The sequence below is a fragment of the Manis javanica genome, chromosome 13, assembly GCF_040802235.1.
Source record: "Manis javanica isolate MJ-LG chromosome 13, MJ_LKY, whole genome shotgun sequence".
NCBI lineage: Eukaryota > Metazoa > Chordata > Mammalia > Pholidota > Manidae > Manis > Manis javanica.
In genome coordinates this window covers 56855605-56872513 of record NC_133168.1, presented here as the reverse complement: position 1 = coordinate 56872513, position 16909 = coordinate 56855605, and the positions used below count along the sequence as shown (strand labels likewise).

The 16909-nt window shown below is 38.7% G+C and overlaps 1 protein-coding gene across 3 annotated transcripts in view; it reads right to left on the bottom strand.

Moving 5' to 3' along the window:
• ARFGEF3 (ARFGEF family member 3) overlaps positions 1-16909 on the bottom strand; it is a 155228-nt gene that overhangs the window by 95707 nt on the left and 42612 nt on the right. For 2 of the 3 annotated variants that reach the window (XM_036994810.2, XM_017665088.3), the window contains exon 5: positions 4-72. The exons of the other annotated variant lie outside the window; for it this stretch is intronic. In XM_036994810.2, the coding sequence (XP_036850705.2) occupies positions 4-72 (69 nt within the window). The remainder of the gene's footprint in view (positions 1-3; positions 73-16909) is intronic. 3 annotated transcript variants of the gene reach the window in all.

Sequence of the window (16909 nt, the reverse complement as noted above, 5' to 3'; positions counted from 1 at the left end):
CACCTCTGCCACCTTCAGCACCGCACTCCCACTCAGGTCAAATGTTGGGGTGTAGGTTGTGCAGAGTAAAACCTTTAACAACCAGGAGGGAAGGGAGGAAGGAAGAGAGAAGGGGTTAAACATTTAGTAATGAATTTCCATGTCAGATGCCTTTTGTGCAGCCCTCATCTGGCTCCTTCATTCTTTGCTTTATCTAACATTCTTTCTGACCCACCCATTGCTCTCTCCTTATGGCCATACACAGCCCAATAAAATAGGGACTAATGCTTTGAAAGCAAAGGCAGCTATCCTTTCCCCTGGGGAAGGACCACTGCAAGACTACTGGCCAGAAACAGCTTTCCTCAGCGCCAGGGGATCTGGCCACTAATAATGAAAACCAAATGGCCAGACTCAGTCCTAGGCACTGTACATGAATTACCTAGATTGGTATTTTTAGTAAGTGTCATTATTATTGTCCTCATTTTACTGATGAGGAAACTGATGCTTAGAATAATTAAATAAGCTGCCGAAGGCACACAGGAAACAAGTTGTGGAGCTGAGATTGGAACCCAAGTAACCTGCCGCCATGCCCTAACCACTACTCCATACCGTCTCTACCTCTTCCTGGAACCAGGAGTCACTTGCTGTACTTTTCTGCACCTGCCCCCTTTCCAAATCCACATGGGATTTGAATTTCTTTAATGGGCAGTTTTATCTTCCCTCCTACACCTTCCTGCAGAATGCTGCCGGGGTTTTATTTATTTATTAGTCCCAGGTTCCCTTTATTTTCCAAGATATATAGACAATGAGATGACAACATTTGCAAGATTGTTAACAAACATGAGAAATTTCACTTCTTACTCATAGGGCTATTAGAGAATGGATCAATAAAAGCCTGTGGCATTAAGAACTGCTTCCAATTTGGGACACCGTCCGTTTGGCTTCTAACACTGTAACTTTTCTTTTCGGAGATGTGAAAGTGCTGGTGTCTGCTCCTCACACCCAAACTCAGCAGCCATGTTCTGCCTGCAGCCTGGCCTGTGAGTGGCAGCCTTCTGGGGATATTTCTCGTTGGCTCTGTCCAACTCAGAACACAGCACTGAAGCCTAGCAAACTCACCTAACACAGAATATACACCTAATCAGCACACTGAAGACTATGGTCCTCCGATGTAATGAGGAAATTCTCCTAATCTCTCACCTCAGTCTTAGTTATTAGCCAGGCTAGCCCCAGGAGCAGCGGCTCCCTCACAGAAAGCAAATATGTATGTAATTAAAAAAGGGAAAATGGATTTTTGCCAATTCAGTCACAAGGTTAGTTAAGCTAATTGTGGGTCTGCTCCTCAGTCTTTGATCCTAAGGTGCCTGAAATACCAGGCTAATTCCTGGTAAAAATCGTGTCAGTGCCATGCTGGCTGAAAGAGGGACTGCGGGAGCAACTGCCCTATGGCCTCAGAGGAAAAGGCTTTCCTTGCCTTAAGGACTGTCTCGGGCTGGGTTTTGGTCTGCGAGACGGGTGGAAGCTGTGGGCAGCAGTGCCACCAGGACCTGATTTGGCCTGGGAAGAGGCCATGTCTTCTAATGTCTCTGTACTTGATGGTAACCTTGTCTGAAGCCTCCCTGTCTTGGCTCCTGCGATGCCTGTTCCTCATGTCACTCACTTAATTGGTTTCTTTCAGGTCTCAACTCAAGTGTCACCTCCTCAGGGAAGCAAGCAGCCTTCCCTGATACCCTCTCTGTAATGGTCTCTATAGCATCTTGTTTCATTAACCTCAGAGCATGTACCAGTCCCATAAATGACTGGGTTGTTTATTTACTTCTTTCTAATCTTCTCATTAGGCTGTAACATCCAGTGGGCATCTGAAAGGCCCTCTATGCTTTCTCATATGATGTAAAAACTAAAAACAATAAAAAACAATGAAAGGAAAGTGAAGCTTATCACTTCATTATTGTGGTATGACCGACACTAAAAACTACACATTCCAGGCATACAATTCCATGTTTTCATACACATTCCCGGGATGGTGAAGCACATTACTGAAGCTAGCAAGCTCATGCACTGTTTGTTGTGTTGGAAGCACAGCAGGTTTTAATTACAGGGCAGACAGGCCCCCCGTGACTCACAAGATATATATAATGGTCACAGCATCTAGTAAGAATGATGCAGAAGACAGAAATGACTTATCAAAAATGATAAATGGAGAAGTGGTTAATGTGCCCAAGTCCTAGCAAGCATTAATTCACTGGATTAAAACACAGGCAGGCTGGGTACAGGGAATTTAGGGTGACAGCAAATTAAAGTGTCTGGCTCTAATTGCATTAATGAGAGGGCAAAAAGTTTACATTCATATTCTGAGCACGTTGGCCTCGAGGAAAACAGCAGCACCTAAATAAGGAGGGCAATTCCATGAAAAATACATCCCTTGCAGGGTCATTAAAGCATATTGACTACATTATCACTGAACAGCAGGGACTTGAGTGACAGGCAGCATCTTGCAATCTAGCTTGCTGGCCATGACTCCACAAATGATCTACGGGGACAGAGAAAACAGACACAAAGCCTTTCGTGGAAAGGGAAAAATCATTACAAGGGCTAATAAAAATTCCAATCATTAAAAAACTATAGTTGAATAGCTGCTATGAGTTAGAAGCAACCCCTTAATTTAAAATGAGTATGGAAAGTTAAGCTGATTTATTTTAAGAATCAGGCACAAGTGATAAGAATCTGGAAAACATGGTCACAACAGGAACAGCGGGAGACAGATGTGGATAGATAGGGATGTGCTCTTCCGATCAGGAATACCCTGGATTAATCCTCTCCCAAGGGCATCTCATCACCGTGATGTGGTTTCTATATCAGGCACAGCTTCCCTGATGATTGAAACCTTAACAGAGCAGAGGCTATGAGTTCAGCCAAAAACACAAGTGTCCCAGTAACAAGATTCAGTGCTTAACTGCTGTGTAACTTTGCCTATGTCCTCTATGCCCTTATTTTTAAAATTCCCATCCCACTTCACAAAGATGTTTAGAGGAACAAATAAATTAAATGATGGTTTAAAACCACAGTGCACGTGGCACATATCTCTAGGCTGTCTACTCACAGAGCTTAAACAAGTCTCCATTCAATGTAGCTCACAGTGGCCATTCTAGCACAGACTATTAGGCACATTTTAAGGGGAAAACAATCAGATCATCCACATTCAAAAGCATAAATCTTTTGGGGTCTACATTCTACTACTGATCACTTCCCCCGATTCATATTGCCTGAAATCCTCATCAATCTGATGCAGCTCCGCTTCGTCCCTCCTTCATGATGTCCCTTTCAGGCCATTATTCACTTAGGTTATAAACTGCTACGGGGTCACAAATAGAAAAAGCAAGCACAATCTGCAATATCAAAAAACTCACCACCCAGTGGAAAAGCAAACGCTTACGCCACTGTTATTTCAGGGCTGATGGTGGTAAGTGCTACAGTCATTGTGAGGCATGTGATAACTTTGAAGGCTCGAAGACATAACTTTGGGGAAGAGGGACTTCACAGATGAGATGGAGGCATAGGAGCAACACACTGATACAGGAGGGAGGGAAGGATGTGCCAAGCAAAAGGAAAGGTCACAAGTAAAGGCATGGAAGTATGAAGGTAGAGGCCAGAGATGATGTTAGAAAAACAGGCTGGAACCTTACGGCACATCAATTTACATGCCCTATAATTAAGTGCTTTGCATTTTATTATTTTAGGGCTGGTTAGGCCAACAAATTACAACTACACTAAGGCATTTTAGAAATCAGAGTGATAAAGCAGATGTAGAAGATGCTTAATAAGATGTAGCTGAATTTAAAGACAGGTCCTAGTCATTTCTGTGGCAATGAGTTGACTGGGGTGCATTTAGAGAAGGGACGCCGAGAATTCCACAAGTAGAAGGCAATGGCCACCCATGTCTGAAGCATGGTATCATTTTACCATTCTTCTCCCCACCTATATTCTCTGCCATTCTAGTCAATCTGGCTGAAATCTCTCATACCTCTCTCATTCCCATGTTTCACAAAGATTTATATTAGATATTAATAAAGTAACATGTTGGAGAACAAGGATGCACTTTGTTCAACATGAATAAAACAAGATATTACTGCTACAGATGTGACAATTACAGAATGGGCAGAAAATAGAAGGGTTTACTGTATAGCATTCATTTACAGCAGTTGACATGTACTATTTAAATCTGTGCCCTCTCCACTTCCCATTAGATTTATACGCAACTTTGTAGTAAGGTCTGACTTTTTGATGTCAACCATGTTTACAGGACCTTGTTAGGCCTTGCGATGTGTAGCAAGTCCTGGCCTATGCATTGTCCACGCAAGTAATCAACCTCACAGAGTTTAATGGGACTGTGCATCTATGTGCCAAGTCAAATGTGTTAAGACAACCCAACCATACAGAAGAAAACTGTCCTGGGAATCTGAACGTCAGATCCAGGTGGTGGGATTGGCTAAAGGCAGTTTCTGCAACCATATAAGGTAATCATATTGGGGTTTCAGATGACCTGGTTAGGACAATCAGAATTTAGTAAAGCTCCTTTCAGAATATCCAGCCATCTGGCAGGACATCACCCAGACAGAGATAAAAACCATCTCTACTGACCAGGGGGCATCTCCCCAAGACTAACAGAATATTTCTCCCACCTGACATTTCCCGTTATGTTCTGGTGAGAGTCTACCTTTTGCACTTAATATAGTAAATGGTAACTTGTGAGATTTATGATTCAAAAATTTCATTACTAACAAGGTTCCAAATGAATCTCCTATGGGATCATTTTCAGGGAACACAGGAGGGAAGAAGTGATTCTTGAACTTACTAGATACTCCACGTCCACTTTTCGTCTACCTGTGTGCTACATTACTCAGGCTCCCATTCATTTTTTTGACAAGTATATACTGAGGTATTACTAAGAGTCACATCTAGTGCTAGCTGTTGAGCATACAGTAGTCAACAAAAAGGACATCCTGATCTCTGACCTTGCAGGGCTAAAATCTGATTTTGAACACAGTCAAAAAATAAGGGCTTAACAATAACTTGGATGAACCTTATGACTGGGAAGATAACTGTACTCTGGGAAAGTCTACCAGGGTTTAACCATAGTGCAAGAGCTGTGATGCTGTTTTCATCATTTCATGGAATTCTTAATTTCACATGTTATTAACATATATCATTACTAAATTAACCCTAGGGAAGAAGACAAGGTTTCCATAAAGAAACCAGCCATTTTGAGGGATCAACCCACCCTAAGGCACACTGAGGACATGGGGGCATACTGAATAAACAAGGAATGCTTCTTTTCCTTTCTTAAATTATTAAAATTATCTTAATTTACACAATTGTTTCCTGAGATGACTGTCATTTCATTTTTCCAAATACCAGATGTCATTTATAAATCAAACCAAACAAAATAATCTACTAAAACTCAAATAAAGCACCCAAAAATTTGAGTACAGCTCCCAGAGGACCTTGTCTTTCCTGGAGCACAGAGAGGAGCAGACTTCTTAAAATCCTGAACGTCAGGCACATTTCAACCCTTACTCTGATTACGGTTGAAAATTTAGCTTTATTACTTAATATACATTTCCATCTGGCCTTCATGAATATTGGCTTGAGACTTCACAACATTAAAAGTAATTGCATGATTCCTTCTCTTTAGAAACATTCCAGTTCGGTTTTAACTCTGTCAAATTCAGCAAGAACAAGGACCCAAAATTCAGTGACTAGTAGCAGAATACTGAGACACCAAATGCCTTTCTACGAGAGTTGGATGTGATGTGCCCAACCTTCTGCACATGCAGCTTCATGGAGTGTGTGCTGCCGGAAGTATGACTCAGCCACAACACAGAAACAGATTCTCTCCCACATGGTCCACAAACAAACAATAATGCAGGCTCAGCCTTCTGAAGTCAGAAGAATGACAGAATATTTACCTTTAGACAGCGTGGGGCTGGGGGTGGTCACAAAGTGCACATATAGAATCTCAGAAGACTTATTAGTACTAACATTTAAAAATGTATTTAAATTTATTATCATCTAAATTTAAAATGTGGATGCTCAAGATAAGCATTTTTTTTTCTTATTTCGATCAGTTTCTCAACATCAACACTACTAACATTTTGGGTCAAATAATTCCTTTTGTGGGGATCCTCCTGTGTGTTGGAGGACCTCTGGCAGCAGCCCTGGGCTCTACCCTCTGGATGGCAATAGAGCTCCCTCCCCCTGGTATTTTATACCCCACATGCTTTGTGGATATAGCTGAGAACCTCTACAACATCACTCTGCTTTCAGAAGTCTCAGAGGGGATCTGGGGTAAGACACTGACCCTTCACTGTGCTTCAGAGATCTTGGATTGAAGGTTAACAACAGGTAGTTGAGCTACAACCCTGATCTTCATTTTGATCTAAAGAAAATGAATCAGATTATTTTACTGCATGAAACTTCTACCACTTATGACTTAAATTGATTTACTTTAGGCTGGGGTAACAAGTAGTTACAGAAATCACTGTCTGGCTCAACTGGCCAAAGTTCTGGCAAATGGCTATTCTGAGATTTTTTAAATTTTTAGTCAATTGAAGATTGGCTAGAGGTCCTGAAGACCCAGTATGGAAAAAATTTCTGATTATTCATTGGTTACAGTCATGTCTTGGGTTCTCTTTTGGCCGTTACTTATTGCCACTAGTAATGTTTGATATTCATTGACCTTCATCAGATGTGCCCTTAGCACTTAATTCTAAGAAATATCTGTGGGAAAAAATATGTAAATATTAAGTTAAAATGAACTTAGCTAATTCACTTGAATAAACAAACAAACTGTTTCTATTCTTATTTTTCCTTCTAAATCCTCTTCCTTAGTAAAGTCTCATAACTCCTACCTCTGCCTCACATATCTCTGTCTAGGGGCAACATTTCTCCCAAGTTTCTAGCCTTAATTTCAGCTTCTAAACATCACAAATGAATATACACAACTTCATGAAAATCACGTCAACCTCACTAAGTCTCTAATACGGTAAACAGCTAACTGTTCTTCCTGTTCTAAAATTCTTAATTATGCAACCATTAAAATTATACTTAGAGGAATAAATATGGCCATGTAGGAAATGCTTATAATCTATAGTTAAGTGAAAAGCAAGAAAAAAAATCCTATACATATGGTGACTATAATGGCAAACACATGGATTGATTGGAAATGAATATGTAGATATCAGTCTTGGTGATGGAATTGACAATGAAATTTTTTCTAGTTTTAGAAAGCCGGTAAGGTTAAACTACTTGAATTTTTTAAATTATTCGTTTAAAATATTATGATAATTTAGTATCTGACAATATGACTATCCTCTCCTCAGCTGGCCCCTTAAAACCCACCATTCAGCCAGAAACTCTGGCTCCAAATCCGTAATCATCTTGGATTTTCCGTTTCTCACCTACTTATCACCTACGCCAGTGCCAGGCACCACTGCTCTTGATTCTCTTCCTGCAGATCAGCTCAGTGCAGATAGCTGCACTTTTTCTGCACTCGGCTGCATGGACCCCTTCCTACTGCCACCAACGCGGGTTAAGTCCTCAGGACCTCTTGCTTAGGTTCTTACAATAAGACATTTCACCAGCGACTCTGATCTGGTTCTGCCGATTCCCAGACCACCCTGAAAATCCCTTCCTTCTTCCCCCGAACATCAACAGCTCACACTCAGCTTTGGGCATGTTGCTTTCCTGCTTACTCTGACCAGGCCTCCTAGAATCTCCTTCAACCTCCAGGCTCAGGGTTCACTACCCCTCACTAATCCCAGTTTATATACCATACTTTTCCATCTCTGGGACTTTTCTTCTCTACCAAGAATGCCCTCCCTTCCACTATAGTTATCTGAATTCCCCACACCTTTCCAAGGCCAACTCAAAGAGTATCCCCTCCTTGAAATGTTGATCTGCCCAGAGGAAGGTGGTTTCTGCTTCTGAATTTCCCCATCGAACTCTCCTTCTGCTACAATTTACATAGCTACCTTGAATTATGGCAAATGTGTACCTCTTTATCTCTTTCCTATTAGATTACAAACCCTTGTCTTTGAATGTTTTGCTTCTAATTCTATAGGGTTTTATACATTGTTGGTAATAATATATTCACTGGACAAACCAATGAAAATAAAGTCCAAAAGAAACCAAATTTTAAAGTTCAATGAATTATCTTCTCCAGTTTAATTTATTTTGACCTAATCTCACAGCTGAAATTTAAGAAGTAAATTTCACCAGTATGTCTCAGATAACACCTATACTCCTTCTTTTATGCTCCCTAGAATGGGTGCCTCAGATAGTCTCTGCTCATATAGATAGGAGGCTCTTCATAATTTTATGATTGGTGCTTATAGACATGCCCAATCAAGCCCTTCAAGATAGAGTTTTTAAAGGGCTAAGGCCAATTTGATTTTCTGTATATTAAACAATTAATAATTATAATGTTCTTCTAGAATGTCCAAATCATATGAAATCTGCCTAGTAGGATGGAAGAGAAACTAATTGGCACAAATACAGTGGGAACTTTTCAGTAGACAGTGGAATCACAGCTAATGGTTAGGACCCTAATTATATTTAGATGGATAACTGATATATAATAATTTACCAAATTCTTTTAAGGTACAGTTCAGTGGTAGTAAATATGCTGAGATCCGTTTTTGGGAACCAGAAATACATAAGGCAAACATACACTTTTCTTTTCCATTACTGTGGAAGAAAATCACCTGTAATTAGGCTGTATAGAGGGGGGCTACTGAGGAAGGAACAAGATCAGAAGAAACTCCTAAAGCAGTACAAATGGTATTTCTAACATTCTGGTTGATAATTTCAATGAATTCAGATGTATCCATTTTATTATTATGCTACCATATTCTTTTCTAATAACTGTCACCAAAATGAAAGCTAAAAGCAGCCTGAACCATGCCACCCACAGCTGTAAGCACTTCTTTTATATTAATTCATTTGACAAACTATATCTCTAGGGTATGCATCATTATTATTCACATTTTATAGCTTAGAAAATAAAGGCACAGATAAATTAAGTCACTTTCCCAAGGCCACTAGGCATTCTAGCTCCAGAAGCTGTGCCCTTACCACTCTGCTACCAGATATGCTGAAAAGAAGAAACAGAAACAAGAAGTTTGACATGAGCTGAGTCCAGTGATTGTTTCACAGCAGTCACACCATGCCATTCTCCTATTCTTGAAGACATATGGTCACTTAAAGGTACCTCAATAAGCTCCTATCTACTGTAAGAGATTTCTATTCCCTCTTTATGTTTCATCATTTTTCAGAAGCTGTATTACTTACATTAAACTTGCAATTAACTCAAATACAAGTTTGGAAAGGTTTCTTCTTCTCCTATCCAAAACCACACAGCGAAACACCATATCAGCTCCTGGCCTTGCTACAAAGCCTTTCCAGAAAAATATAAATGGTTGAAAAAGCAATTCGGCTGCCAACGTCTGTGTAAACACTGCCAAGTAACTGAACCACTCCAACTTTAGTTCACTCAAAAAGGAGGGTCTGATGATGTGAGGTTATTTCAATTCTTAAGTGCAAAATCTGTATCAAATTTTCTCACTATCGAACTCACACAGATTATTATTTAAAATCACTTTAGTTTCCACTGTTGTTTATCCTGGTGGGCCACTGAAAACTACCATATGTGTTTCTTTCTCCTCTCCATTAATCAATAATTAAATTACCAAGCAATTAGTAAGCCATGTGCCAGATGCTGTGATGATGCTGTGCTAGGCACCAAAGGGATAAAACATAATACTAACAATATATAATTAGTTTCATTCATTAACTAGTGAACTTTTCTAGTCATACCTGAATCAAGAGTTTAGGGCTAAGTACTTAGAGAGATTACAATGTGCAGCTCCCCACATAGGCAGGTAGTCAGCCCACTGGGCCTTAGGTAACATCTTACTACTCTGTATGCACAGTCATCCCTTCCCTCTGAGGGAAGAGCAGAGGGTGGCAGAGGGGATGATGCGCCAGCTGCTTCCTGAGGTGGGGAAATAAGCCAGACTATGATTCTCATGGGATAAATGATTGTGGCAGACTGCCAGTTATCTCTCAACACTCTCCCCTTCTTTTTTAAGAATAGAACTCTGGGCACATGGCTTTCCAAAATAAAGACGATATCTTTCCAACCTCCCTTACAACTGAGTGTTGCCACAGGCCTGAGTTCTGGCCAATGGGATGTACGTGAAAGCTTCTTCCTTTACCTTCCTCCTGCCAGTTGGCTGGAACGTGGATATGTTGGCTGGGGCTTGGTTGCCATCATGGACCACAAAGTGGAGAAACAAATCCAAGAAACGAGTGTCTCTGATAATGTGGTCTGACCTAAGTTTATGTAAAAGAGAAATAAGCCTCTGCTCTGTTTCAGCTGCAATGGATCCTACCTTGTGCAGCCCTATCCTTTTGGCCTGATTCTTACTCATGCCTTAGATCTTATTTGCTTTAAAAGACACCTCTTAAGAAGAGCTGTCGCTGTCCTCTTCTTCATCTGTCCTCCATCACGCCCTGTGATAAATACACTTTGAGCTCCTGAGATTTTTCTTTCATTGTATTTATCACAGTTTATATGTATTTATGTATTTCATTGACTTCTAGCCCCATCATTAGCCTCCAAAGAGACAATGATTCTGTTTTTCTTTGGTTTTGGTTTCATTTTCTTCACCATGGGATCTTCCAGCACAGTTCCTGGCACACAGGAAGCAATCAAATATTTGCAGAATAAATGACTGAAAAAATTGGAGGATCTCCCCACTCTACTAGGAACTCTAGAACATCCACAGTAAGTGCTGAGGGCCTCTTCATTTGTACTTGCTTAAAAAAAAAATTACGGGGAGAAGTTTTAAAACACGTAGCAGAGTTGTTCTCAAATGTATTCAAATGGGATGGCACTTGGAAATTATAGTGCTAAAAATAATTAATAGATAATGTGAATGTACATCTTAGAAAATAATGGAATTTAAAAAATTACTGCAATGGCCTAAAGAGAACTGGAGTTAATCCTGAAGCTAAGAATATATGTTCCCTGAATTGATTTTGTTCTGCGGTACAAATAACATGTGTATATCATATTTGTAGATATTTCCACCAAGTTGCATGCAGGGAGACTGATATAATTACATTTACAGAAAACAACGTTTACACACAGTTCACATTTTAACATGAAACAATGCATTAACAAATTAAAGGAAAATCACATTTCTAAGTTTTCAGTATTTGCCCTTTACTTTTTCACATATTTTTTATCATCTAATGCAATTATGCCAAAGGGTAAAGAAGCATGGGAGAAAAACTTAGTAAGAATTTTATCAATGTGTGTACAAATTAGAAAACGTCTGTTGTCATTCAATCTTAGCAGAAGGAATAGGAAGGGCTGTTTGAGAACCATTTAATCAGCAGAACCACATAATTTCGAGGTTTCCCTGCATTAACTACAGAAATAATACATTGTAAATACCTCAGATCAACCTCCAACAATCATACTTTTGAAATTAACCTTTTTCATCAAACACTGGATTTTTCTGTAATACTAGAGATTGCTGCAAATCTTCTAAAATGTCTCAGCATCTTTAGAGTAAGAAGGGATTTCTCCTTGTAATGAGAAAGCAAGACAATTTAGCCATTTTGCCCTCGGACTTCACTAACAATCATTCCTTCCATAAGGCACTCTAGAAAACCAAATGCCCGGTTAGGGGCATCAGGACTAACCAATTGGATAGATGGCCCAAATATGAGGCTGCCATTAAAACAGATTAGAGGTGGTCCTTCCATCTGGCAGAGCAAGGCACTCACTGAAGTGCTGGCACATATTCAAAGCACTGTCTTCTACCAACTGAGAGACCAGAGATCTAAATGAACAATTCACAGCTCAGGGCTACTGGCTCCAGATAGTAAGTTCTTTTTCCATGAGTCACTCACCATTATAATTGGCTTTCATTATAAAATATGAAAATACTTCAATAGTAAGTGATATTCTCTTTCCCTTCCTCTAATTGTATCTCACACACACATACACACACACACACCAGAGCCATTAGATAATTTGGTGGGTAAGAGACTTTGAACTCTTTCTTTATATTTGAATAGCTCATGGAACTAGTGTGGGAATACACTGTCATGGGACAACAAAGAAAATACACAGGACTTTGAGCCACCCCTAGCTTTGCCCTTTACTAGCCCATGACTTAACTTTTCTGTTCAATCACCTTTAAAATGGGAGTAATAATGAATGCCACCTATGCCTCCTCCAAGATAGACTGAGAAGGCAAGAAAAGTGAGCCGCCACTTAAGAGCACAGGTTTGGGCCCAGGCTGAATTACAGCTCAAATGCTGGCCCCACCATTTCACTAGGTGGGTGAGCTGAGTATGAATATAAAGTACTTACCAGAATGTCTGATGCATAATAAAAGTTACATAATCAGCCCCTGTCATTCTCCTCTGAAAATTATAAAGCACTGCACCAATATTCATTTCTATTACCTAAAGATACACATAAAACAAGACATCCCATAACAGAACATTCATCAAATGCTTTCTCAGGATCTAGTATCATATGGTTTCTTATCGACAAAGCCGCCTGTCCTCCCCAGGGCAGCCAGAGAGCTCTCATCTCTGACACACTTACAGAGGCAGATGACCAGCCATAATTCCCTTCAGTCCTTGAAGACTCAGCCAGCTGTATCAGTTAATAACCTCACTAAAGGTTCTCTCTCAGAGAGAAGGGAAAGAAGTCCTAATTGCTCTAGTCAGAGAGGTCATTAGTACCTGCCTCCTATGAGGTCAGCGTGGCATTTATGGAAATGGCACACACCATGGGAAAATGTTACCAAAGCCAGCAAGTATTGAACCTAAATACTAAGTAGCCCCCTGCTGTCTACTAATCTATTTCAAAGGTAATCTATCTCCAGAGAAACCCTCTTTCTGATTCTCTACAGTTCTGACACTTTATTTGCTCAAAGCTATAAAACCTTTATTTGGATTCATGGCTATTTCAGTAGATCAAAGTTTCTCCCCCTCCTGTTAGATAGTAAAACAATGTAGAATAGTTCCTAGACTGAATAATCTAACCTCATTCCTACTTAATTTGCCAGAAGCAAGCATCATTGTTTTGTTTTTACTTTTTTTTTTATTAAGGTATTATTGATATACAATCTCATGCTCAGGTTTCACATGAGCAACATTGTGGTTACTACATTCCCCCTATTATCTAGTCCCCACCACACACCCCATTACAGTCATTGTCCATCAGCATAGTAAGATGCTATAGAGTCACTACTCCGTTATATTATGTGTGCTAATCATAAGCATCATTGTTTTTTTTTTAACCCTCCAATTAAAAGTTTAGGGCCTTCTTATTAAACAAGAACACTACCGTTGAAATCTTGGGTTTCATTATAAGTTTCTGTTTAATCTTTGCAAAGTCTCTAAAAGTGGAAACCATATGATTTTCTCTTCAGGAATTCAATACAATAGCCACACTTAAGAGCATGACATGGTTCAATTTCTCATGTTTACAAACACTAGCAGAGAGCAATGTGTGAGTAAAATGCATGATACAGCTTTTTTAAAAATAACATCTGCGATTTGTTATAAAAATGTACTCTGCTGGGTTTGGACAGACATAAATAAAAACTGCGCGCTGCAGCTTTGTCTCTCTTGAATAGCATTCTCAGACCAAAATGTCTAGCATATCTCATTTTAAAAGATTTTCTCTACCTACAAAATATTAATAAAAAAATGACTGGACAGGTGGAGGAAGACAAATACCAAATGATTTTCCTCATTTGTGGAGTATAACAATGAAGCAAAACTGAAGGAACAAAATAGTAGCAGATTCACAGACTACAAGAAGGGACTGACTAGCAGTTACCAAAGGGGAGGGGTGTGGGAGGGAGAAGGGGATTGTGGGGTATTATGATTAGTGCACATGGTGTGTGTGAGGTCATGGGGAAGACAGTGTAGCACAGAGAAGACAAGTAGGGACCCTGTGGCATCTTACTACACTGATGGACAGTGACTGCAATGTGGTATGGGGGAGACTTGATAATAAGGGTGAATGTAGTAATCACATTGTTTTTCCTGTAAAACCTTCATAAGAATGTATATCAATGATACCTTAATTAAAAAAAAGTGACTGGAAGACTCTTACAGGAAATATCTAGTTTAGATAATTTATCATAAGAACGTTATGTAGAAAACCTAAGAATAACATACCCTTCATATGTAATGAGGTCCAGTCCTCCCTCTGAGGACTCACCTAATTCTCTATCTCTCAATTTTTTTTTTCAAATTGAAGAATAGTTGATATAAAACATTATATTAGTTTCAGGTGTACAACACAGTATTGGACATTTACAAACAAAGAAATTCTCACCATAAATATGTAAATGTAATTATCATCTGTCACCATAAAAAAGTTATTACCACTTTACTGACTATATTTTCTATTCTGTACTTTACATACTGTGACCTTACCTACTTTGTAACGGAAGCTTGTACCACTTTATCCCCTTCACCTATTTCACCCATTCTCCTCCCCACCTCCCCTCTGGCAACCACAAATTTGTTCTCTGTGTTTATGAGTATGCTTCAATTTTGCTTGGAATGTTTTGTTTTGTTTTTTAGATTCTACATTTCAGTGAAATCACATAATATTTGTCCTCTTCTGACTTTTTTCACTCAGCATAATGTCCTCTAGGTTCATCCATGTTGTCACAAATGGCAAAATTTCATTCTAAGGCTGAGTAATATCCCATTGCAGCTACATACCACATCTTCTTTACAGATGGACACTTAAGTTGCTTCCATATCATGGATGTAGACAATGCTGCAATGAGCATAGGGGTGTATGTATCTTTTCAAATTACTGTTTTCATTTTTTAGATAAATACCCAGAAGTGGAATTGTTGGATAGCATGGTATCTATTTTTAATTTCGTTAAGGACCCTCCATAACAGTTTTCCATAGTGGCTGCAGCAATTTACGTTCCCACTAACAGTGCAAAAGGCTTCCCTTTTCTCCACATTGTTGCCAACACTTGTTATTTCTTGTCTTGTTGATACTAGCCATTCTCACTGGTATGAGGAGATACCTTATTGTGGTTTTGATTTGCATTTCGCTGATGATTAGTGATAGTGAACATCTTTATGTATGTCTGTTGGCTATCTGTATGTCTTCTTTGGAAAAAAACATCTATTTAGGTCTGCTGCCCATTTTTTTACTTGGATTGTTTTCTTGGTGTTGACTTATATGAGCTTTTTATATATTTTGGATATTAACCCCTTATCAGATATGCCATTTGCATATATATTCCCCCATTAGATAGGCTTCCTTTTTGTTTTGTTGATGGTTTCTTTCACTGTTGCCCTTGCCTGAGGAGACAGATTAAAAAATAAATATTTCACTAAGACCAATGTTCAAGAGTTTACTGTCTATGTATTCTTTCAGGGGTTTTATATCTTCAGATCTTACATTTAGGTCTTTAATCTACTTTGAGTTTACTTTTGTATATGGTATAAGAAAGTGGTCAGTTTCATTCATTTGCACATAGCTCTCTGATTTTCTTAATACCACGGATTGAAGAGTCTTTTCCCCATTGTATATTCTTCCCTCCTTTGTTGTAATTTGACCATGAAAGTGAGGGTTTATTTCTGGCCTAAAATAGTAAGTGTGCACTTATTATTTTAAAAATTATTTTCTGGTTGTCTTTGTAATTCTTTGTTTTTCTATTATTTATTTTTGCTTTCTTCCTTTGATTTGATGACTTTCTTCAGTGTTATGCTTAGATTCCTTCATTTTTTGTGTTTTGATTATATAAATTTTTGGTTTGTAGTTACAATTCTGTTCATATATAACATCCTATGTATAAAACAGTCTATTTTAACTTGAAGGTCACTTATGTTCAAATGGATTCTAAAAGCACTACACACTTACTCCCTGATGTTTATATATTTGATATCATTGTTTACATCTTATTTTGTGCATCCCTTAAATAATTATTGTATTTTTTTTACAGTAAGTATTGTATTGTCGATTTTTGCCTTTTAACCTTTAAACTAGCTTTATATGTGATTGAGTTACTGCCTTTACTGTTATGTTTGCTCTTACCAGTGACATTTTTGTCATAATTTCCTTACTTTTAGTTTGGCTTTTTCTTTTCCACTTAAAGAAGTCCCTTTAACATTTATTGTATGGCCAGTTTGGTAATTATACATCCCTTTAACTTCTGTTTATCTGGAAACCTCTTCATCTATCCTTCAATTCTGAATGATATCCTTGCTTGGTAGAGTGTCTTGCTTGTAAGTTTTCTTCCTTTTGGCACTTTGAATGTATCATGTCACTGCCTTCTGGCCTGCAAAGTTTCTACTGAAAAGTCAGCTGGTAGCCTATGGAAGTTCCCTTGTATGTAACTATTTGCTTTTCCCTTGCTGCTTTTAAGATTCTCTGTCATTAGTTTTTGACATTTTAATTATGTGTCTTGGTGTAGACCTCTTTGGGTACATCTTAGCTGGGACCCTCTATGCTTCCTAGACCTAGATGTGCTTCTTTCCCCAAGTCGGAGAAGTTTTCAGCTATTATTTCTTCAAATATGTTTTCTGCCCTTTTTCTCTCTCTTCTTCTGGGACACCTATAATGTAAACTTGATGCTGCACCAGATATCTTAACCTATCCTCATTTTCTAAAAATTCCTTTTCTTTTTGCTGTTCAGCTTGGATGATTTTTACTACCCTGTCTTCCCGATCACTGATCTATTCTTTTGAATCCTCTAATCTGCTGTTGATTGCCTCTAGCATACTTTTCATTTCAGTTATTGTATTCTTCAGCTCTGATTGATTCTTTTTATATTTTCGTTCTGTTTTTTGAAGTT